This window comes from Balaenoptera borealis (genome assembly GCF_965194805.1).
Source record: "Balaenoptera borealis genome assembly, chromosome: 15".
NCBI lineage: Eukaryota > Metazoa > Chordata > Mammalia > Artiodactyla > Balaenopteridae > Balaenoptera > Balaenoptera borealis.
Genome location: NC_138871.1, coordinates 12,917,538 through 12,942,362, shown reverse-complemented (window position 1 = coordinate 12,942,362; position 24,825 = coordinate 12,917,538). Strand labels below are relative to the sequence as shown.

At 38.2% G+C, this 24,825-nt stretch overlaps 1 protein-coding gene across 2 annotated transcripts in view; it reads right to left on the bottom strand.

The window, feature by feature from the left end:
- EIF2AK3 (eukaryotic translation initiation factor 2 alpha kinase 3) overlaps positions 1-24,825 on the bottom strand; it is a 74,106-nt gene that overhangs the window by 6,687 nt on the left and 42,594 nt on the right. For both annotated transcript variants that reach the window (XM_082357821.1, XM_082357822.1), the window contains exons 6-15: positions 24,203-24,365; positions 23,075-23,215; positions 21,983-22,105; positions 18,440-18,660; positions 17,949-18,061; positions 14,487-14,609; positions 11,697-11,846; positions 9,453-10,233; positions 6,968-7,135; positions 2,902-3,003 (exon numbers count right to left, since the gene is read on the bottom strand). In XM_082357821.1, coding sequence (XP_082213947.1) covers positions 2,902-3,003; positions 6,968-7,135; positions 9,453-10,233; positions 11,697-11,846; positions 14,487-14,609; positions 17,949-18,061; positions 18,440-18,660; positions 21,983-22,105; positions 23,075-23,215; positions 24,203-24,365 — 2,085 coding nt within the window. The remainder of the gene's footprint in view (positions 1-2,901; positions 3,004-6,967; positions 7,136-9,452; positions 10,234-11,696; positions 11,847-14,486; positions 14,610-17,948; positions 18,062-18,439; positions 18,661-21,982; positions 22,106-23,074; positions 23,216-24,202; positions 24,366-24,825) is intronic.

Sequence of the window (24,825 nt, the reverse complement as noted above, 5' to 3'; positions counted from 1 at the left end):
TACATTTTCAGATACCTGAGGACTCTAAAAATTTCTTTCTCATACATTGTTTCTGAGGAATTTACTGCAGAATGTGCTCCAGCAAAATAAGAGAGTAGTGCAAGAAAATAAAACAAAGCAAAACATGGAAGCTAGGAAACAAGGGATCCAAGCCAGGAGAGTAGGGAAGTGCATCCTTGGATGACAGCTTACAGAAGGTCTAGGGGGTAACTGGTCCAGACTGGAGAACAAAGCTTTGAGAAGAAAGACTCCAGGGGAAAACAAATTAAATCAATCAATCAATCTATCTATCTATCTATCTGGATAAGCTATACTGAAGCACAAGGCAAATACTGTTTGATATGTGACAGACTTTTGCACATCTGTTAAAAATTACAGCAAAGGTTCATAGAAAACTAAAGCAATTGAGAAAAGGAAATTCTGAAAAAAAGGATTGTATCAGAAAGAAAAGAAAGTCAGGGTACATTATTTGGTCTAGCATATAACAATACTTGCATGGCTTAATTTAACCAAAAAATTTTTACATAACTACATATTTTAGAAAATGTGTTTATTGAAATAAAATTCACCATTTTAACCATTTTAAAGTGTATGATTCTGTGATTTTTATTCTATTCACAATTTTGTACAACCATCACCACTCTCTAATTCTGGAACATTTTCATCACCCAAAGAAAAACCTTGTACTTATTAAGCAATCACTCTCCATCCCCTTCTACCCCCAGCTCCTGGCAACTACTAATCTACCTTGTCTCTATGGATTTGCCTATTCTGGACATTTTGCATAAATGGAATCATACAGTATGTGGTCTTTTATGTCCGCTTCTTTCACTTAGTGTGATGTTTCCAAGGTTCACCTGTGCTGTAGTATGTATCAGTATTTCATTTCTTTTTCATGGCTGAATAATATTTCACTGTATGGGTAAACCACATTTGCTTTGCCATTCATCAGCTGATTGACATTTGGGTTGTTTCTACTTTCTATTATGAAAATGCTACTATGAACATCTGTGTACAAGTTTTTGTGTAGACCTATGTTTTCATTTCTCTTGGGTATATACCTAGGAGTAGAACTGCTGGGTCATATGGTAATTCCATGTTTAACTTTTTGAGGAACTGTCAAACTGTTTTCCACAGTGGCTGCATCATTTTACATTCTTACCAGCAATGCATGAGGGTTCTAATTTCTCCATTTCCTCGCCAACACTTCTTTTCCATTTTTGTTTTGTTTTTATCATAGCCATCCTAGATGTTGTGAAGTGGTATCTCACTGTGATTTTGATTGGCATTTCCCTGATGAATAATGGTGTTGTGCTTATTGGTCATTTGTAATCTTCTGCAGAGAAATGTCTGTTGAAGTCCTTTGCCCATTTTTTTAATGGGGTTGTCTTTTTGTTGTTGAACTGCAATAGTTCTTTATATATTCTGGATACTAGAACCTTATCAGATATATGATTCACAAATATTTTCTGTGGCTTGTATTTTCACTTTCTTTTTTTAAATAAATGTATTTATTTATTTTTGGCTGCGTTGGGTCTTCGTTGCTGAGAGCGGTCTTTCTCTAGTTGTGGCGAGCGGGGGCTACTCTTTGTTCTGGTGTGCGGGCTTCTCATTGCGGTGGCTTCTCTTGTTGTGGAGCACGGGCTCTAGGTGCGCAGGCTTCAGTAGTTGTGGCTCGTGGGCTCTAGAGTGCAGGCTCAGTAGTTGTGGCACATGGGCTTAGTTGCTCCGTGGCATGTGGGATCTTCCCAGACCAGGGCTCGAACCCGTGTCCCCTGCATTGGCAGGCGGATTCTTTTTTTTTTTTTGGCAGGCGGATTCTTAACCACTGAACCACCAGGGCAGCCCTATTTTCACTTTCTTGATAGTGTCTTTTGATGTCCTTATAACTACACAAATTTTTCTTTAAATATTTTGTTTTTAAAATTTATTTTAATTTATTTATTTTTGGCCACACCGTGAGGCATGTGGGATCTCAGTTCCCTGACCAGGGATCGAAATCGAACCCGTGTCCCCTACAGTGGAAGCGCGGAGTCCTAACCACTGGACCACCAGGGAATTCCCCACAACTACTTAAATTTTGATGCCATATGATTCCTGATCCTTTAACATACGTTGGGCCTGTTTTATTTTCCTTTCTGGAAGCTTTTAGTGCCTTTACCTCTGGTATTCTGAAATTTAGCCACTTTGATTTTTAAATTATTTTCTTTTTTTCCTATTCATTGTATAGAACACTTGGTAGGTCCTTTTGGTTCTATGTGAGAACTACATCCTGTTCTACCATGGCCAGGAGTCAATAGATAAGGTCTAACACTGATAAATTAAGAAATGGTGATAAGGACATAAACTTTGGAAATACGGACGTAAGTACAGGGACAACAGCTGGAAAAGTGGAGGGTAACTCCTTACGAAGTATGAGGAAGAATGCGACAGAGGTCTACTTTTAAAAGACTTCCAGTACTGTTTTCCTTAAAGGCCATCATCTTGGTTTATTTTGAGAGGGGAAAAAAAGAACCTAATCATGCTTAGTTTGCCACCTTTTAAGTGTGTGAGTGTATGGCCACTTGTCCTCTGGAAAGTTCTCTGACCAACCAACACCGTCACCGCCACTCCCTTACCCTGTGCTTTGCACTTATTACAAATTTGAGTGCGAGATATCGTTAAGTTATGATGAATTTAAGGAACAACAAGGAACAGACAACTCGACTCAACAATTTTTGAAGACTGAGCTTTCTGTGGAAGCAAATAGTCTACAAATCCTTTCTGTATCACTCACGTGACCTCTTCTACGTCAACCAGTCTGCTGGTATTAGGAGTAAGTTACTCTTCTTCTAAACCTCTTTCTTTTGTGAATTTAAGAGTATTTTCTTTTTCTACCTTTTTTGAGGGGGGATCACTTACCCTGACCCTCTCCATATGAGTGCCGAATGGGTACAGCAATTCAAACAGAATGAGGCCTAAAGAAAAGATGTCCACTTTATGAGAGTAGTTGTTGCCATGAATCTGAAATCCCAAATAAAGAAGAAATATTAGGAAAACATTCACGGAGATAGTACAACGGATAATACGGCATCAGTGAATCCAGACGTTGACTCAGTCTCTTTTTGGCTTAAGTGTACGTAAAAATGTTAGCAAAGAGTTAATCATCTCTCAAGCCTCTTTTCTTCAATTCACCACAGCAAGAGTAATTAAAGTACTCAGCATTACAGAAGGAAGCCCAGGTATAGCTCTGAGATATGCATCAGTAAAATCGGCCCAGCGGAAACCTGGAGCCAGGAGCCAGGAAAAGCTGCTCCCCTACCCCTGGGGTGAAGTTTTTCAAAGCAAGCACTATCTAAAGCAAATCTCTCATTTCTAACCATCTTAGTCCTCACCTATTTTTATGAGAAAATCTTCATTACTCCAAACCACTAATCAACCGTGGTTAGCCCTCATTACGGCACTTAATTATGGACTTCACTGCATTCTCGGTTGTATTTTTCATGTGTGTTATTTCTTATTCTTCACAACTAGATTATAAAGTCCTGGAGGGAAGGGAACTGCTTCTTTTGAATTCTCACCATCCAGCACTGGGCTAAGTACAGAGAAGGCCCTCAATAAATACTTACTTGTTAAAATGAACAAATGAATTACAACCCAACTACTCTATTAAACAAAGCCTCATTCAAATTAAAAGTGACCTCCTGGGGACTCAGAAGAACCCTTTTATTTGGGAAAATGACTCTAGGCACATAACGACATTTGGCAAAGGCCAAGGAAGCCCTCACTTTGGGAATACTCACACCAGCATTTCTTGTTGGGGGATCACAAGGTATTTGTCAACCTCCTCTCTAAACTACACTTGATACCTGTCTCCCTAGTTCCTTCTGAGACCCAGCCTGCCTTTCTGCTTATAGACTATCAGGTGGGAAGTTCCAGTGACTGAATCAGGCTACACCATCTTCCTCCCTTCCCTTAGCTGTTACTGGGGTCTGGGAAGTATTCAAAGAAAATATGTTCAAAACAGAGTTTACAGGGGTACAGTGAAAAGGACACCTCATACACTATCTGGAGAATATTAATTAACACACCTTCAAGAAAGCAACCTGGCAATAAATGGTGACTACCACTTAATGGTTCTATTTAAATTTCATCCACCCCAGGGTAGATGGAAATGCAGACAGAGATTTGTACACAGGGATGGTTATCACAGCAATATTCCTAACAGCAAAATGTCTAAGTCACTAAAACATCCAAAACAAATGTTTCCCTTCTTAAACTCACTTTTAATAGGTAACACATTCACATGATTCAGAAAGAAGTGTAGAGTCAAGCTGCCCTCCTGCCCATCCCTTATCTGCCCAGTCCCCACCAGTCACTTCCCCTCTACCTACCACCCCCAAGACTATCTGTTTCCTGTACATCCTTCCAGAGCTCTTTATATAAACGTAAGCAAATATATAGCTATCTTTCCCTCCTTTACACACTATACACACATTTCTGCCCCTGGCTTTTTCCACTTAAGACATTCTTTTTTAACTCTTACCTATCTAAAAATGCCTAATTTCTTTTATACGAATAACTTTACGGCCAGAAACATGATTTGTGCGTCACAGCTATTTTTCATCCAAACTGTAAATGTTGATTTATTGTCCTCCAGGGTTGAGTGTTATAGAAAACAAGCTCTTTAAGCTGTAACGTGCTTTTTTTTCCTACCTAAATACTTACACTATTTTTCCCTTACCTTGAAATTCAAGATGTCTAAGTATAGGGTTCTATTAAAAAATTTCTTTAATTAAATAAAAAAATAAAATTTACACATAAAAAAGAAAACACTTGAATAATGCAAACAACTCAAGAAGTCTAAAAGGATACTGTACAACAGTAAAATAAAGGCCAGTTCCTATGACTGGACTCTGATATAACCTTCCAAAGATAAACTAATCCATCAGTTCTCAAAGTGTGGTCTATGGATCCCAGGGGACCCCAACACCCTTTCAGGAGGTCTACAAAGTCAAGACTGTTTTCATAATAATTCTAAGACATGATTTGTCTTTTCACTGTGCTGACATTTGCGCTGCTGAACCTTAGCATGAACCAAGGCAGCAGCACCGAACAATACTAGTAGTAATTATGTTCTTCAATGAAAGGAAGGAAGAAAGGGAGGGAGAGAGGGAGGGAGGCAGGAAGGAAGGGGAAAAGGAAGGGAGGAAGGAAGACGGTTTCACTTAAAATGTCCTTGCTGAAGCAGTAAAAATTATTAATTTTATTATATCTTCCCCCTTAGGTACGCATTTTTTTAATATTCTGTGTGACAAAATGGGCAGTATCCATAAAGCATTTCTGCTCCACACCGAAGTACAATGGTTGTCTCAAGAGAAAGCATTTGTGCAATTGTTTGAGTTACTATATGAACCAGATGCTCTCTTTTCATAGAGCACCATTTTGACTTGAAAGAACAACTGGTAGACAAACTGTGGTCATTCATACTTGGATACTTGACAGATATTTTCTTAAAGATGAACAAAGTGAGAATGGAACTTCAAGGAAGACTGACAGTATTTGTCGCCAAAAATAAAAGTTGAGCTTTGAAGTGAATGTCAGAATTTTGGAAAATTTGTGTCCATCACTGGGAACCTGACAGCTTCCTAATACTTAAAGCCTTTTCTGGTGAGATTGGCGGTGATATTAACCAGAGTGATTTTTTTAATACTGTAGAGTGAATTGTGACAACTTTTGGAAAAGATGCATAACTTAGGGAACCAATAGTTTCCAAATGACCAATGCATAATTTTATAAAATCATGCGTGGGTCAAAGGTCCATTCAATGTGCAAAATGGACCAAGGGATGTTAAAGTAACAGAATACAAAATGTTCACTGCTATGGTTTTAGATTCAGGGCAAATGACTCTTCAGAAACTTTTGCTTATTGTATTTTGATGTGCTGTCAAAGAAGAATGCCCACAACTACCTGAAAATGGTATTAAAATATTCCTCCTTTTCCAACTGCCTATCTATGTGAAGTCAGATTTTCTTCATATACTTCAACCAAAATAACATAGTGCCAGGGATTAAATGCAAAAGCAGATATGAAATATCTTTTAAGTCAGACAGTAAAGAGCTTTACAAAAATGTACGTAAATGCCACGCTCCTCACTAGTTTTCTTTCGGAAAATATTTATTTTTTTCAGAAAATATCTTGAAGATGTGATAGATTTAATACTGTCATTTTTAACTGAATTTAAAAATTTTACAAATTTCTGTTTCCATCTCTAATACGGCAAATACTGACGGATAAAATTCCTTAAGAAAAATTCTTGAGCTCTCGATCATGTTTACAAGTATAAACAGGCATTGATCAGGAAGTCTGAGGACCGCCGATCTAAGCATATGTAAGCTTGTGGACACCATCAGCGCAGTGCTGGCCAGGGGTGCTGTGCTGGTTCTCCCAGCGTGCCCTGTGTCCCCCCACTCTTCCAGTCTCTGTTCAGTTTATGGAGCTTTTCCTTGGAAGACTAAGCGTCCCACAAGGCAACACAGCGCAGCCTGTCCACCTTTATTTCCTGCCACGGTATGTTCTGGAAGCTGCCTGTGGATTACTGTAGAGAACAGCTTAGAACACTACCTCCAGCTGGCTCTGAAAACAGTTCCTGCATAGTTCACACAGGGTGAATGGCAATTAAGTTTGGGAGGAGGACATTCAAAATCTCATTCTAAGTTTCTGGTTGCTGTCAGGTTCCGGTTCAGAGGGTGAGCACATTTCATGCGTTTTTAGTATTTTTCTTCCTCCACACCCCAATCCAGGTTGCGGAATTGTACCCTAGCTGTGTTGCCTGTGGAACACTTCTGCCAGTTTTCATCATTTTCAGCTTTTATTTTATTGGGTATTTTAAACACGGCACGGATGGAGATTCATGGCGCACATCTAGCTTGCTGCCATCCTAATTAAAAATCTATTTATTCCTCAGAAGGAAAACGAAAGGCTCACCTGTTCTGGGCTCATATACAGCTTGGTCCCCACTTGTCCTGTGTGTCTGGCGTACCCTGGCATTGGGGTCAGAACCAGCTGGTCTTCTTCATCCTGGTCCATTGCAGTCACCAATCCAAAGTCTCCAACCTTGACCACATCATCCATTGTAAAGAATATGTTGGAAGGCTGGAAAAAAAAATGAAACAGACAAAAGCATGGTGGGTGTGTATGGAGAAAGAGAGGAAGTGAAGAGAATTATTTAAATGACTACAGAAAATAAATACAAGACACTAGATATTCTCAAGCATATTTCTCTTTACAATGGGCTAATATGAAAATAAAAACTATCCTTCGATGCTAGACAAGTACTGTGAGTAAAGAAGAGGCAAGGGTAGCAAAGGGAGTGAGTATTTATTGAACATCTATCTATTTATTTAAATTTTATTTATTAATTTTTTGGCTGCGTTGGGTCTTCGTTGCTGTGCACGAGCTTTCTCTAGTCGCGGCGAGCGGGGGCTACTCTTTGTTGTGGTGCCGGGCTTCTCATTGCGGTGGATTCTCTTGTTGCGGCTCTAGGCTCTAGGCACAAGGGCTTCAGTAGCTGTGGCTCGCAGGATCTAGAGCGCAGGCTCAGCAGTTGTGGCGCACGGGCTTAGCTGCTCCGCGGCATGTGGGCTCTTCCCGGACCAGGGCTCGAACCCGTGTCCCCTGCATTGGCAGGTGAATTCTTAACCACTGTGCCACCAGGGAAGTCCCTGAACATCTATTTAAATAAATCCTTAGAGATTCACATTCCCTAGGGTCTATGGTGCTTAAACCTCAATCTCATTATTCTATATACTCTCCCTTGGCAAGCTCCTCTGCATTTATGACCTAAGCCATGATGATAATAATAATAATAATAATAATAATAATAATAATAATAATAGCAAATGCATATATAGCACTTGCAATGAGCCAGAAGCTGATCTAAGTAGTTCATTACTATTAACTCATGTAATACAATGCTTTTAGTCCTATTGGTCTCTCATGAAATGGTCCCCCATTTCACAGATGTGAAAACTGAGGCCCAGAGAAGTTAAGTAAGTTGCCCAAGGTTACCCCGCTAGTAAGGGGTGGAGCAGGGATTCAAACCCAGGCAGTCTGGCTCCATGAGAAAAGGACTTCTGCTCCACTGCCACGTGTCCAATTCTTGCCCTACGGTAGCTAATCACTACTATTTGGTGAATGAACGAAACAGACTGATCTTCGGGCTTGTGTCTGAGAGAGGAATGTAGGCTGTCAAGGAGAATAAGAGCTCTTAACTACAATCTTGTGTTGCCTCTTCTAATACTCACAGGCTCCCATATACCCCACAACCCCCATCCCGAGTTCTAAACTCTCATATGCAACTGTTCATAAGATACATCTAACCACGGGCTCCTCAAACTCAAAATCCCCTACGTGAAATATATCGTCTTTCCCTAGAGCCTACTCTCAGCTCACATGACCACCATTCATAGCCCTTGAAATAAGGGAAAAGGAAGCCATTTAGCTCACAAAATTGACTTTCACTGGGCTTCAAATACTGCCAGACAAAAAACATTTTATTTCAAAACTCCAAAGTGCCATCATACAGTTTGGACTTTGAAACAATGAAGTTATTGCATATAACCAACATCTATAGTGATACCCTCCTACTCTCCCTCAAATAACCTTGTAAGAGAGACAGGATTAGACTGCCTTAAATTTCATCTTTCCTCCCCTCTCCGTGCTCTGCTGTCAGCTGTTATTTGCCCAACACTAACAGACTTTATTTTTTTTTTTTTTTTTGGGTTCTCCAGCATCTTTCCATGCCCCTACGCTTCTACCAGAAGTAGCCTGATGTGACTTTGGGAACTCTCTTCTTCTGGGCACCAAGTCCGTGGTTCATACAGGATGTTATCTGGAGGTTGCATCCAAAACTTGCATCCACCAATCAGCATAATCCCAGCCTCTGGCCAGGTGACTGGTTTAGGGACGCATATGTGTTCCTGGCTTATCGATTAGAAGAAAACCAGGTAAATCAACTATACTCCAATAAAAATTAATTTTAAAAAAAAGCTCATTTAAATGAAAAAAAAAAAAAGAAAACCCAGGACTTCTGATCAATAGCGGGGGAAAGTGATACTTTTCTCCCCAACACCTCCAAAAGACTTAAAACATGGAGCCCTGAGAACTTCTGGCAGCTATGTTGAGACTGATACATGACAAACACGTGACCAAAATACAAAAGGGTTAGAGGGCCTAGAAGGTTTAACATTAGGCTCAATGATAGGTCAGAATGAACAGAATACACAGCTTTTCAACTGGGAATATGTATATATATAAAAAACTGAATCACTTTGCTGTTCACCTGAAACTAACACAACACTGTAAATCAACTGTACTTCAATAAAAATAATAAGTAAGTAAATAAATAAATGACTTTAATAGAAAAAAAAACCCCATTGAAACCCTTGGGTGATGTTCCACAAAAACAGACCTTGAGGTCCCTGTGCATGAGCCCTTTGCCATGCAGAAACTCCACCGCCTCCGCGATCTGCAGGAAGATGTGCAGACACACGTTCCTCTCTCTTTCCTCAATGGTGCAGCGGCTGTTCAGCCAGTCCTTGAGGTTTTCCTTTCGGCACAGCTGCATCTGGATGTAAAGATACACCTTCGGTGAACTGGGTTGGAGTTTTTCCACAGAGTTTTTAGCGAGAGCTAAACTTAAAGTGGTTGGTCTTGAAGGAGAAATAGACAAAGTAGGTTCCGAGGAAGACTTGCTACTGGAATGCTGGACTGCGGTTAGTTTATCAGCACAATGGTTGCCAATAGGCGGTCGGTTCGTTTTGGGCTCTTCTTTGCTGGATGCGTTATCACAGCCGGAATCTTCAAATACTATAGAAGAGGAGGTTCGCTCCCTTGACCTTACATAAGGGGAAGCTTCAGAAGGACAAAGTTCAAAGGAGTGTCCCTCGTCATTGCCATCCCTAGTACCGTCTTCCCCCTCGCAGTCTGTAAGGCAGCTGTCCTGGAGGTTGCACACCGCGTCCACCGACTCACTCGTGTCTCTGTGGTCCATCCCGGAAAATTCCAGCGGAGAGAACTGGCTCTTGGATGAACCTGTCTGGCCACAGGAAATCCCGACCGAAAAAGACCTACTGCTTCGTGGAGAAGGGGCTATGATTTCAATGCGTTCCTTTGTAGAGAAAGGATCCATTCTGCATATTTTAACGGATGGCGCATCCACGGGACTAGGAGAGCTGAGCGGCCAGTCTGTGCTAAGAGTGGGAGAAGTACAAAGGGATGAGAGTGAATATGTGTTGATTAAGTTACGTGAACTACATCCTTTGTTTGCTTGTTGATTGATTGATTGATTTTTATTGAAGTATAGTTGACTTACAGTGTTGTCACTACATGCTCTGTCTCCAAAGCTTCAACTATAATAAAGCCAGTTACCAAATGACAACATGGAAAGTCAATGAAAAACATGCCACAGGAGACAAAGAACAGCACCGTCCATCCATTCCTTAACTGGAAATCTTGGTTTTAAACTGGAAACGGTTATCTGGGACTGTCATGCCCAGAACAGCTGAGGCCTATGTGCAAAACACAAAGCACAAAGGAAGACCAAGGCCAGAACCCCTTGGTGGCGGTGATTCGGAAGCCCCCATCCAAATTAGGGCTTGAGACACAGGGTCACTTCACCTGGTCCTTCTGTGGTTTGGCTACTGGCTGTGTATATAACCGTCACTGTAACTAGGTACCTCACGTGGATCTAGGGCTGTGTTTGGTACTTTCAGGCAGGAATTTTACCCCAGCTCTTTACTAAATAGTCTATTTGTAGCCTGCTTCCTTTATGTTCTCATTTAGTAGTTTTTAAAAGGGCCTTCCTTCCTACAGAATAGCATATTTAACATAGGAATTATCTTCAGGTTGCCTAAGGTCATGGTTTGTTTTTTTCTTTTTGGTTTTTGGCCTCGCCGTGCGGCTTGCGAGACCTTAGTTTCCCGACCAGGGGTCGAACCTGCGCCCTTGGCAGTGAAAGCGAGGAGTCCTAACCACTGGACCACCAGGGAATTCCCGTAAGTTCATGTATTTTTCTTTTTTTTTTTTGATGTGGACCATTTTTTTAAAGTCTTTATTGAATTTGTTACAATATTGCTTCTGTTTTATGTTTTTTTGGGTTTTTTTTTTTTTTTTTTGACTGCAAGGCATGTGGAATCTTAGCTCCCGGACCAGGGATTGAACTCACACCTCTTGCATTGGAAGGCAAAGTCTTAACCACTGGACCACCAGGGAAGTCCCAAGTTCTTGTAGTTTTAACTGCAAATAGTTTAAAACTACTTTAGAAAGGAGTTGTAAATTGCCAACTACTAAGAAACTGAATGAAAATTTAAAATAAAAAATGGAGACAAAAGCAGACAATATCTCTTATTGAGAAAGGCTACTGTAAATCCTTCAGTGAATTATAAGTCATAGAGCTCTATCTACCAATGATTTTAGAAATTCATGTTCTGGACAAAAAAGAAAAAAAAGTTCATGTTCTAAAAACTAAATCAACTTTTCACTTAACAAGTGACTAGAGAACGTTCCAAAACATGATGACAGAAACAGTAATCTGCTGTTATTTTTCTTTTAAAAAAATCATCTCTAAAGTTATAGAAAGGATATTTTGTTCATGTAAGCCAAAAACTAGCCTGAAATAAATACTAGTTTTTAAGTCTATGTCTAACCAAGTTACCTTTCATCTTTCAGCCAAATTTCATCCATTTTTTCTTGCCACTTCTCTGGTGGTGCTTCCAACCAAGCATTGAAATATCTAACAATTCCTGGGTGTTCAAGCTTGGCTAAGGCTTTAACTTCTCGCATTACCTTTTCCCGAGCCAATTCCCTGAAACAGAGAAACAATGAAGACACTGAAGGCTGCTCTGATCTGAAGAAGCAATCATATCCAAAGACAGTACAAAACAATAAAATAAAACTCTCCCTTGTTCTAAAATTGGAAACAGACGAGTCAACCTAGTGGCATAATTCTAATAAGCCAAAGAGTAAATAAGTCTTGTATTAGAAAAAAATATGTATTTATAGTATTTCTTTTTTCTTCTAGAAATAAATGCTTACAAGTACATCTATCCATTCAAATAAAGAGTTCTTAGCTGACTAAAAATGAATGACTACAGACCCTTGAAGATAATTGCTTAATGCTTGTTAATTAATAGGGGGATGAAGAGGTAGAAGTGAAGTATTCAGAAAAGAGAGCTCAGCCTGGCAGCTCAGGAGGATGGAGAAGGACCAGCCCGACAAGGCACATACAACAATCCAAAAGGCTTGTACGAGCACCTTTGTCTGTTTAAAGCCTCAACTACTAAATATCATAGGCAATGATGTTTAACCAGAAAAGCATCTGGATTTGATCTTCTGCTTTGACAGCTTTTCTGATGGATCTAAGCTCACATTCTAGGGATCCCACCATCACCTGAAACAACATAATAAATATAAGTTATATCCTCTTCCATCCCCAAGAGACAGTCAGCTACTCCCACTTTTCTCTCTGTGTTTCATTACTGTTAATGGTCCCACCCCGAGAATCCTGGTAGGTTTCTGAATGTTCCATATTCAGTGACCAAATCCTATCAGCTCCTCCTTTTTAATTCCTGATACTCATTCCTTCCTCATCTGTCTCCACTTCTGCTGCACTAATGCTCTGTATCTTAGGACTGAACTTTTGCAAAAAAAAAAAAAAAAAATCTCCTAATGAACACGCTTGTCTCTTACTACGTACCACCTCCACTTTGATCACGTCATTCTTCTGCTTAAAGGCACAACTGTCTATGGAATAAAATCTAAACTCCTCTGCTTGGCATTTAAGGTGCTGGAACCCACCTTTGCCATCTTTCTTCCATACTCCCCTTCATTCTCTTTTTTTTTTTTTTTTTTGGGCTGCACAGTGTGGCTTGTGGGATCTTAGTTCCCCAACCAGGGACTGAACCCATGCCCGCTGCGTTGGAAGGGCAGTCTTAACCACTGGACCGCCAGGGAAGTCCCTCCCCTCCATTCTTACCCTTGCTCCACTCGTGCCAGAATCCTCATTAACCTCTACATCCCCTGCGAATGTTTGCCTAGAGCCTATGCTCAGGCCATTTCACGTACTTGGCCATCCCTCCCCTACATGTGTGTCCACCAAGGGACAGGCTACCCTTGAACACGGCACAGACAACACTACCACCACAAGGCTTGCTTTCCTTGACTGCCTTTCGGCTACCTCTGCACTTTCTTCATGAGAAGCTATTTACTAAACTAAACCACAAGTCACAATCTTCCTGGCTTTGCAGTTACTTGAGTATATATACAAAGGCCTCAAATAGTTATAGATTCTTGAGGGCAGAAGCCTTTCTTAATTTTATATCCTATGTGGTACCTTGTACATATGAATATTTAAACTGCTCAAAAATTACATACCAAAGAAAAGAATTAGTCCCATAGTACTCAGACTGTCCCATTCCTATGTCCCTATCTGTTGGACAGCATGTTTAACTACTAATTAGGAAGACAGCCCAGAAATCAGTGCACATTTAATCAAGAATCCACAGGAGGCTTCCACAATAGATGAAAAGGACGGTGTTACTGAAAGCCCATCATCTTAAGCATCACACTGTTCTGAGCCCAAAATTCCACTTCTAGGAATCTATCCTAAGGAAACAGATGTGATCAAAATTTTATATAAAAGATGAACGGTGCCAAGTTTTTTTTTTTTTTTTTTGGCCGCGCTGAGAGGCATGTGGGATCTTAGTTCCCCGACCAGGGATCAAACCCATGCCCCCTGCAGTGGAAGCATGGAGTCCTAACTAATGGACCACCAGGGAAGTCTCCAAAGTTATTTTTAATCGCAACAAGTTGGAAACCTAAATATTTAAAAATAAGAAATGGTTAAATAAGATATGGCACAAGTATTAACTGGACTATTTTCCAGTCATAAAACACTTTCAATATATTTTAGCATTTCAATAACATACTCTTAATAGCAAGGAAAATACTGAGAATACAATGAAGGAAGCAATAGATAAAACTGTATTGTATTGATAACTGTGCTACCAACTAGGTAAATTTATGACCAGAAAAAAAAAAAAATCAAAAGAAAATACCCTAAAATGTTAAAAGTGTTTATTACTGGGTAGAGTAGACACGGATTGGTTTTTGTTTTAATACTATTCCTTATTTTCCACAGTAAATATAGATTATTTTAAAATGGTGCTATGTATTAAAGTCTATAGTTATTAAAATTCACTATGGGAATGCCCTGAGTTGTTAAGAATCAAAAACAAGGGCATATTTTTTAAGTAGATACAAAGCGGTCAAAGTAGATGACATTTTTAAAAGATAGCTAGTTACCTGGTAGCACTGAGAACATAAGATTCAGAAGGTCAGAAACTATGTTTTCTATAGTCTCTATGCAGTATAGTAAGGACATATTGCCCATGAGATTAGATAATATAGCCCTAACTCCAAGTTTACTAAAAGTACCATCCATTACCTGTTGGGGAGACGGATTCTCTTGATAGCATAATTGCAGTCATCAACTTTGTTTCTAGCTTCAAAGACAACTCCAAACCCTCCACGACCCATGCACTGAATCGGTTCAAAATCTGTTAGATATCTTAAAAAAAAAAAAAAAAAAAAAGTAAATTTTAAAAAGTTTGTAATAGTTTTACATTTTGTACTAATAGTTCAATCTTATTTTATGATATGTAAAAATGTATAAACTAAGTTTCCTAGAACTTATTTTAATAGAGTGTAGTTTAAATTCTAATAGCATTCTTTGCTTTTCTGTCTGTATAAACGAGCAAACACATTTTAATTTTGCCTCTGGGAATTTTATAAAAAATTTAAAACTTCTGCTTAATGGGGAATCACTTGTTAATCACTTATTTTTCAGCAATTTTAGTACTGTTCTGTCCTATCCAATACTTTCCATCATCCATCAAAACAGTTTATCCTTAATTCTCTAACCTTTTACCTCTTGTGGCATTCTGTATTCAAGTAGAAAATGTATTTTAATCTTATGCCAGTGCCTGTATATTTTATGGAAAAGATTTAATCAGTCCTATTACATTTATGTACGTTTTTAGCTAGAATCTCTCTAGGAACCAAAGCTATCTGAAATTCGCTGGGGTGCCTCAGGAGTCAGTGCATTCATCACCAAAGGTATTTGGACAGAAGCTAACTCACCATCTGGCACTTACAGAAGGACCTCCACTTTGTAGCCTACTTCCCCTGTTGACCTCTCCGATCTGCTCTGTATATTCCAGCCAACTTGCACCAGGCTCTCTCACAACTTCAGGGCTTTTGCTTCTGCTGTTTGCTCCAGTGGGATGCCCTACTTCTTTGGACTTAATAAAACTCTATTTTTCTTTCATTCTGCTCATCTCACCACCTCTATAAGGCCTTCCTAGACCCCTATCTTAATGTTCTTATAGCACTTTGCACATACTACTTGGAACTGTTTAAACTTAGTCTCAATATTCTGCAGTTATTTATAAGCAGCTTTCTCTCTCCACTGCTACTGAATTGTAGGGACCCTGACTGCAGGAAAGAATTCTTTTTTCTCTTTGTATTTCCAAAGCCTGGGATCACCTGGCAAATAGAAGGTCTAACAAATATCTATCGAATAATGCATGAATTAATAAATGAATGAATGCATGCATGCGTACGGTGGAAGATATTCTTCCAGCCATGTGAGGGGGAGTTGAATTAGATGATCTTTGGTGCCCCTTACAAGGCTAACTTTATTACTTTATGACTTGCACACTCATATTAATTTAGCGGTTGGCTCAGCTGGTTAGAGCATGGTGTTAAGGAGGAGAGACAATAGATCCCAACCCTCCATGGGCCAATTACCTTCACAGAGAATGAAGAGTAATGATCTGTATCCCTAAGAATAGCTAGTCAAGGTACTTGAGTACAAATCCATCTCCCCAACTGCAAAAGCCCATGAAGTTCTTGTCCTACTCCTGGAGAGCCAATTGAATTATCTTCCTACATTAAAGAAAACACTCATATGAAAATGGATATATCTTTTGAAAGGAGAAACATCTTATATATGATTACAGATTTTATAAATATAAGTATCATCTTGCCTCAGGTCCCAACTTAGGACTTAAATTCATGACTGAATCCAGAGCTCATGTTCTTCATAATGCCTAGAATATAGTAGGCACTCAATATACATCAGGTATTATACAGAGCTCCTGTATTTTTAAAAACAATCAGCTGTTCTCTTCATAGTGAATAAAATGGAAGGAAAATTGAGTCTAATTCAATTTTAGAGTACATTATTCCAATTCTCTTCACAACAGCCTTACAAATATATGCTTATTCACCATACCCCACTCACCTTCCCATCTCCACCTGTCTCTTACTTACTCATGATTTATTATGACGCCCTCTTGAATCAACACAGCCAGAGTTAGTTACTCAGCTCATGGCTTTTTTCCTTATATGTTTATGTTTTCTCTAGTATCACCTTCCCCTGTAGACTTTAAGCTCCTCCAGGGGATAGGACCAGTCTTTTTATTTCTCCCAAAGCCTGAGATACTGCACACAGTTGTTCAGAAAGATGCTGAATGAACAATGAATGGCTTGGGTAGTGAACTGCCCATGGAGTTGATGGGCCCCTCTCCTCTCCCTCACTCACTGCCTGCTGGTGGTGTTGGCCACTGACATACAAGTCAGCATCTTTATTAGCAAGGGTATTAAAGCCCTTATCACTTGCTAGTCACCTAGTACGTTTTGCTAAAACATACGGATTACAGCCAATTCTCAATTTTTGAGAAGACGGTATGAATGCAGCTTAGATTAAGTCCACAGATAATCAAAATAACCCACATTTTAGCTGTAATTTTCAATCTTTTCTGTCATAAAGCCATTTCCCTAGATATTAAGCAGTAAGTTTCATATAGAGCTCCTCCTTGTCCCTGTATCACGAAAGTCTAAGCATGATATCAAAACAAAGGGGAAAAGTAGCAATAATCCATGTAAGAAAATTGAACTGCAGCACCATTTCTTGTCCCACAAAGCATCAAAATCTATACATCTGACAGATTTGCTTACAGATTTTCTACTTTTATTTTACTTTTAAATTATTTGAATTGGCTGCTTTTTAAGTAACCCAACTCCCTCTTCTGTTGTTAAAAATGATCTGTTTTCTCCCCAGTTTTCTGCTTCTTATTTTAGATAGAATAAGGATGAAATAAATAACTGAGGATTAAGTAACATAGGAGATTTATGTCATATTCCAATAACATACAAATTATTATTTGGTATTAATGCCAAGCCCAGTACATGGTATACCCTCAATAACTATGTCATCTGAATAACAACTCAATTTGGTGGCTGTAATTCTTTTTTTTCTTTTCCTTCCAGTTTTATTGAGAAATAATTGACATACATGGTGGCTATAATTCTAAACTTTTATAACACTCTACTTCTACCCCTCTTCTATACCACCTCGAATCAGTTTAAGTAACTTGAGGGATATGTCTGTTTTATTTACCTAGTCATACATTTTTTTTTTTTTTAAATTAAACAATATCTTAGTTTAGAGGTTGTTTCTTCTTTCTTAAGTGAAATACAGTCAGCATACAATATTATGTAAGTTTCAGGTGTACTACATAATGATTTGACATTTGTATACATTATGAAATGATCACCACGATAAGTCTAGTAATCATCTGTCCCCATAGAAAGTCACTGCAATATTATTAACCATATTCCTTATGTTGTATATTACAATCCCTGTGATTTATCATATAACTGGAGGTTTAGAAGCAGATGCTGAATGAACAACTATTCCATTCTTCATCTATTTCACCCACCACTCCCCCTCTCCCTTCTGAACCATCCATTCATTCTCTGTATCTAAGGCCATTTCTTCCTGGATTTGAACAGTTAGCACCAGAAGCTAGAGCACACATGCATTTTATGAAAAGACTCATACCGTGATACATATCCAGAATTTTTTATGTCATTCCAGCTACTGTCATTAGCTTCTCCACTGACAGAATCATATTTATTTTCAGTTTGACACTGAGTTTCAGATTCTTTCCTTTGCTGAAAAGGTGGGGGAGAAAAAAAATCACTCTCAGTACAAAGCTGAATTGAAGTTAGCTAACAATATTAGGCTATAAAATAACACTGAAGAATAAATAATATTGAGAAAAATAAATGTATTATAAGAACATAAAACAACAGCATTTCCTTTGTCAAAGGGAAAGGGAATGATCAGGGTGGAGCCAGACTGCAACGGGTTGAGGAGTGAAGGGGACAAGGACGTGGAAGCAAGAGTATGGGCAACAATGATTTTAGGGTAAAACTTAAGGAAATGGACCCCTTGCCCATCACGTGCGCACACGCACACGCGCACACACACCCTAAGTTTTCTATAGTCCCAACACTTTGAAAAAGATGAGATCCTAAAAAATGTCTTACTCTGTGAGGATGAGGATGGAAGAGTCTGCGCACAATGAAAGTTGTTGCTACGATACAAAACAGAATGGTTCCAACTATTTCTTTCCACCAGTGTAAGAGGAGAACGGGATCCTTTTTGCGGATATTCTTGTTGTAACTCGGGTTGTCGAGAAATCTGACTGTGATCTGTGTGCTCCGTTTGTTTCTTTCCCTCTTGTAGTATGGCAGGTAATAACCATTATCTTCAAAAACAAACATTAAAAGTGTTTTTTTTTTAAAAGATAAACCAGCACAGAAATCTCTTGCATTTCTATACACTAATGACGAAAAATCTGAAAGTGAAATTAAGAAAACGCTCCCATTTACCATTGCAACAAAAAGAATAAAATATCTAGGAATAAACCTACCTAAGGAGACAAAAGACCTGTATGCAGAAAATTATAAGACACTGATGAAAGAAATTAAAGATGATACAAATAGATGGAGAGATATACCATGTTCCTGGATTGGAAGAATCAACATTGTGAAAATGACTCTACTACCCAAAGCAATCTACAGATTCAATGCAATCCCTATCAAACTACCACTGGCATTTTTCACAGAACTAGAACAAAAAATTTCACAATTTGTATGGAAACACAAAAGACCCCGAATAGCCAAAGCAATCTTGAGAACGAAAAATGGAGCTGGGGGAATCAGGCTCCCTGACTTCAGACTATATTACAAAGCTTCAGTAATCAAGACAGTTTGGTACTGGCACAAAAACAGAAATATAGATCAATGGAACAGGATAGAAAGCCCAGAGATAAACCCACACACATATGGTCACCTTATCTTTGATAAAGGAGGCAAGCATATACAGTGGAGAAAAGACAGCCTCTTCAATAAGTGGTGCTGGGAAAATTGGACAGGTACATGTAAAAGTATGAAATTAGAACACTCCCTGACACCATGCACAAAAATAAACTCAAAATGGATTAAAGACCTAAGTGTAAGGGCAGACACTATCAAACTCTTAGAGGAAAACATAGGCAGAACACTCTATGACATACCTCACAGCAAGATTCTTTTTGACCCAGCTCCCAGAGAAATGGAAATAAGAACACAAATAAACAAATGGGACCTAATGAAACTTAAAAGCTTTTGCACAGCAAAGGAAACCATAAACAAGACCAAAAGACAACCATCAAAATGGGAGAAAATATTTGCAAATGAAGCAACTGACAAAGGATTAATCTCCAAGATTTACAAGCAGCTCAATAACAAAAAAACGAACAACCCAATCCAAAAATGGGCAGAAGACCTAAATAGACATTTCTCCAAAGAAGATATACAGATGGCTTACAGACACATGAAAGAATGCTCAACATCATTAATCATTAGAGAAATGCAAATCAAAACTACAATGAGCTATCATCTCACACCGGTCAGAATGGCCATCATCAAAAAATCTAGAAACAATAAATGCTGGAGAGGGTGTGGAGGAAAGGGAACACTCTTGCACTGTTGGTGGGAATGTAAATTGATACAGCCACTATGGAGAACAGTATGGAGGTTCCTTAAAAAACTACAAATAGAACTACCATACAACCCAGCAATCCCACTACTGGGCATATACCCTGAGAAAACCATAGGTCAAAAAGAGTCATGTACCAAAATGTTCATTGCAGCTCTATTTACAATAGCCAGGACATGGAAGCAACCTAAATGTCCATCGACAGATGAATGGATAAAGAAGATGTGGCACATATATACAATGGAATATTACTCAGCCATAAAAAGAAATGAAATGGAGGTATTTGTAATGAGGTGGATGGAGTTAGAGTCTGTCATACAGAGTGAAGTAAGTCAGAAAGAGAAAAACAAATACAGTATGCTAACACATATATACGGGATCTAAGGAAAAAAAAAAGGCCATGAAGAACCTAGTGGCAAGACGGGAATAAAGACACAGACCTACTAGAGAATGGACTTGAGGATATGGGGAGGGGGTGGGGTGAGATGTGACAGGGTAAGAGAGTGTCATGGACATATATACACTACCAAATGTAAAATAGATAACTAGTGGGAAGCAGCCGCATAGCACAGGGAGATCAGCTCGGTGCTTTGTGACCACCTAGAGGGGTGGGATGGGGAGGGTGGGAGGGAGGGAGATGCAAGAGGGAAGAGAAATGGGAACATATTGTATATGTATAACTGATTCACTTTGTTATAAAGCAGAAGCTAACACACCATTGTAAGGCAATTATACTTCAATAAAGATGTTAAAAAAAAAAAAGATAAACCAATATAGTTCCACCTTTAATTGCTAAAAATTATCTAATTTCCTATGACTTTTAACACTAATTCCTTTTTCTAAAGTTTCATCTCTTCTCTAGCACATTTCGACAGCCTCATTTACCCCACTTTTTCTTCTTTCTACACAAATATACTTTCCTTTATTCCATAAGCATCATACATTTTCTTTCTATTGAATAATCAGACTAAAAACAACCCTTAAGGGCTACTCCATTCATTATCTCATTAATAATTCAATCCTTTAAATGCAAAAAAGAAAAAAAAATTAGACAGTACTCAAACCTCCTTGGAGGATTTGAAACTTTACTTTCATTTAGCATCAATAAAATATCAAATTTTACCATGACGAGGAAAACATCTCCACCATGCTCTCTGGTTCCTTTCAGGCTGTCAAAATGAATTTGTCCTAGAAAGCAGCCTGTCCTTTTTACCTTCTATTTTATACCACATGGGCACATTACACAATTCTCTTTTACCTTGTATTTTGATCAGTATCAGATAGACAGCTGTTTGTAGTTCAGAGCTCTCTGATTTTTGTTAAATCAATTTAAATTCTACAATAATTTCCCAGTTTTATCATCTAGGGTAACTGACGAGGAGTCTATGTTTTTGCCTAATGCAGATCTGAGCAATTTTTTTTTTATATCCAACTGTTCAAAAGACTTTCATATCTGAATATATCCTAACTTTAAATACACAGGAATGTGTTTCACACCAAATTTCACCTATTCTTGACTTTTGTACTAATTTTCCTCTTCTGAAAACAAAATTAAAATAACCCCATTTTATAGCATTTTCACATAACTCTATGGGAAACACCTATTTTCTTCATTACACAGACTGATATTATACAGACTATATTATATAAGCTCATAATTAAATGAGAGCTAATAACAAGAACTAATGCTTATTGAACACTATTGCTTGCCAGGCATGGTGCTAATTAAGACTGTGCATTATCTCATTTAGACCTTACAACAACCCAATAAATAGATATTAGGATTACTATATCTTTGTTTTACAGATGAAGAAACAGAGACACAGGTAAGTTAGGTGTGCCCAGCCTAGCATGTGGCAAAACACTGGCAATCTGTCTTTGAAGCCTTGTACCCCTGGCCACCATTCACAATATCTGCCTCCCAAGATATTTATTTTCTACCCTCCAACTGACTGCTTTGCATTTGAATTCTATTAATTAATTTCAAATTAATAAAATAAACAGAAAAAAACCCCCAGCATTTTCAATCCAAGTGGAATCACACTTACCATATGGATACTGCAAGATTGAAAGTGCACCATTACTGTACTCTTCATGAGAAAACTTATCATTACTGAGACATTTGTCAAATTCATCAGACCCCACCAAGACAGGAGTTCTGGAAGGAGAATCTAAAAGAAAATGGTAAAATCTTAACTGTTATGACTTTAATGAAAATGTGTGTGCCTCATTCATCCCAAAAACAGACATTCAAATAGCACAGCTCAGTTCAAATATGTAAGTCAAACAAATGGCCCAACGTTCTTTCTCTTGAAAAGCACAGTCTTGTAGAGAGATGAGTCATTTAAACGAGTAATTAAAATATGATGTGATGTGATAAAAAACATATACAAGGTACAGAAAGATAGCTGAAGGAAACAGATGGTTTAGTATTTGAATTCAATTCAATTTGAGTGTCTCAAAGAATATGATGTGATAACCAGATGTTTCATAAATATTCTTTTTTTAAAAAAAATAAATTTATTTATTTTAGGCTGCTTTTGGTCTTCATTGCTGCACGCAGGCTTTCTCTAGTTGCGGTGAGCGGGGGCTACTCTTCATTGCGGTGCGCGAGCTTCTCATTGCAGTGGCTTCTCTGGTTACTGAGCATGGACTCTAGGCCCGCGGGCTTCAATAGTTGCAGCACGTGGGCTCAGTAGTTGTGGCTCGCGGGCTTAGATGCTCCGTGGCCTGTGGGAATCTGCCCGGACCAGGGCTCAAACCTGTGTCCCCTGCATTGGCAGGCAGATTCTTAACCACTGCACCACCAGGGAAGTCCCATAAATATTCTTAATATAAATATGTTAAGAGCGAAATGATATCAAGGCATGGTCAGAGAATGGTTAAGAGTTTTTCTAAGCTGTCTAGAGAAATATTTTATTGACATTGATTTCTATAGAAGTAGCTGCTGTTTCAATGAAATCATGTTCTAAAGGATAATTAACATTCATTAACGTCTTGAAATACCTTCCCAGTTTATCAGAAAATATAGAGTATATAATAGTTGTGATCTCTGTGATATTCAAAACTAGGTCAAAGACAGTCATGATTAGGCCTCTGAACATCTTAATAACATTTATAAAAGTTCATAATTCACTTACGAATTAAGGGTTTCCATTTGATTGTTGGCAAAGGAATAATTGCATTTTCACTGTTGACAGATTCCAAGGCCTTGGGACTCGTAGGAAACTTTTCTGAAATTCTGACTGATGACTGCAGATACAGCTGGCCTCTGTACATTCCTGAATCAACCAGAACACTGTCAGTTAGGTTTAGAATCAAGCACTGATGATTTTTTTTTTTTAAAAGGTTCATTTTGATTTAATAAAATTAGATGAATTCCAGTTATTTATTCATGTGCTACATAGCTCTTTTCAAAGAATCATGCCTGAAGCACTCAAATTTGACCCAAAGGTTATTCAACAACAACAGGGGAGGAAAGTTACACACAAGTTACAATGTTGCTCACTATATAATTTTTGGTAATTACTGAAAAACTCTTCCAGTAGGAAAATTCAAACAAAAGAAATCATTGTACTCTTATGAAAGTAACATTTTAGATGAGGTAACCTTTTCCTTAAGAAAACCTAAACACCTATCCTTCAAGAGATACTGCTAACAATTCAATTAAATACTATCATAACACGTGTGACATGTCATTCTTTCAAATTCTTGCATTTCACTGAGATTGAGGGGCGGGTAGCACATTGATAGAGCTTAAATAATTTTATGTGTATTTGACCACAAAACTAGTTCAAATAATTAGATTCGAGGGTTTTCAAAATGTAGTACATTGAAGGCTTTCAACTGCCAAAGCAGCACACCAGAATTTTGTTTTAATTTTTCAGATAAGTTGTATAGATGCATAGGAAAAAATAAACACACCTTTAATGGGGAGCAAACTGATATAGATGCAAATACAAATGTAGAAAGTTTTAGACTTTGAGGATACATAAGTAATGTGAAATCATGCTATGTAATGGCAACATTTTTAAGCCTTTTAAATATAGGTCTCAGAGAAAAAGAACACGCTATAGTAATTAAAAGTTTCAGAACTGGATAAATGAAAGAAAATTGCAGGAAAAGAAATCAAAGTACAAATCTTAAGGCCAGAGAATGTACTTAGGAATTAAAACTACTACAGGCACACCTGAAGTAGGGAGAGACAATGTAGGAATAAAATCTAGATGTCAACTTGTACTATTGCTAGATAAGAGATATCCACTCACCCAAGTAAACACTGTTTTCTGTGGCTCCTCGGGCAGCTTCTACGATGTCTTCTTCATCTTCTAAAACTCCATCATTAGTGGCGTAACTTGTATCATCAAAAAGACTGATGGGAATGACTTTGCCATCTTTAACCAACCAGGCAGATGCAATGGGAGTACAAAACTAAACAAAAATGGAAACGAAATTTTAAACAATTTCAAGCAGTATTTCTATGTATCCCAACTCCTGAAATACCCTTTAAAACCACAAATTTCTTTACAAATTTTCACTTTTCCAGCTTTACTGAGGTATAATTGACAAATAAAAAATGTATGTATTTATGGTATACAGTGCAATATTTTGATATATGTATACATTGTGAAATAAGTAGCACAATCAAGCTAATTGATATATCCACCATCTCACAGTTATTTTGTATGTATGTGTTTTAAGAACATTTGAGATCTATTCTCTTCATTTCTGTTTAATATTCTAAGGAAACTCCATGATGTTTTCCATAACATCTATGCCAATTTACATTCTCACCAACACTGCACGAAGATAGACGGTTGTACACTGTTCACCAACATCTTCACCAACCTTTTGACTTTTTCTTAATAGTCAATCTAACAGATGTAAAATC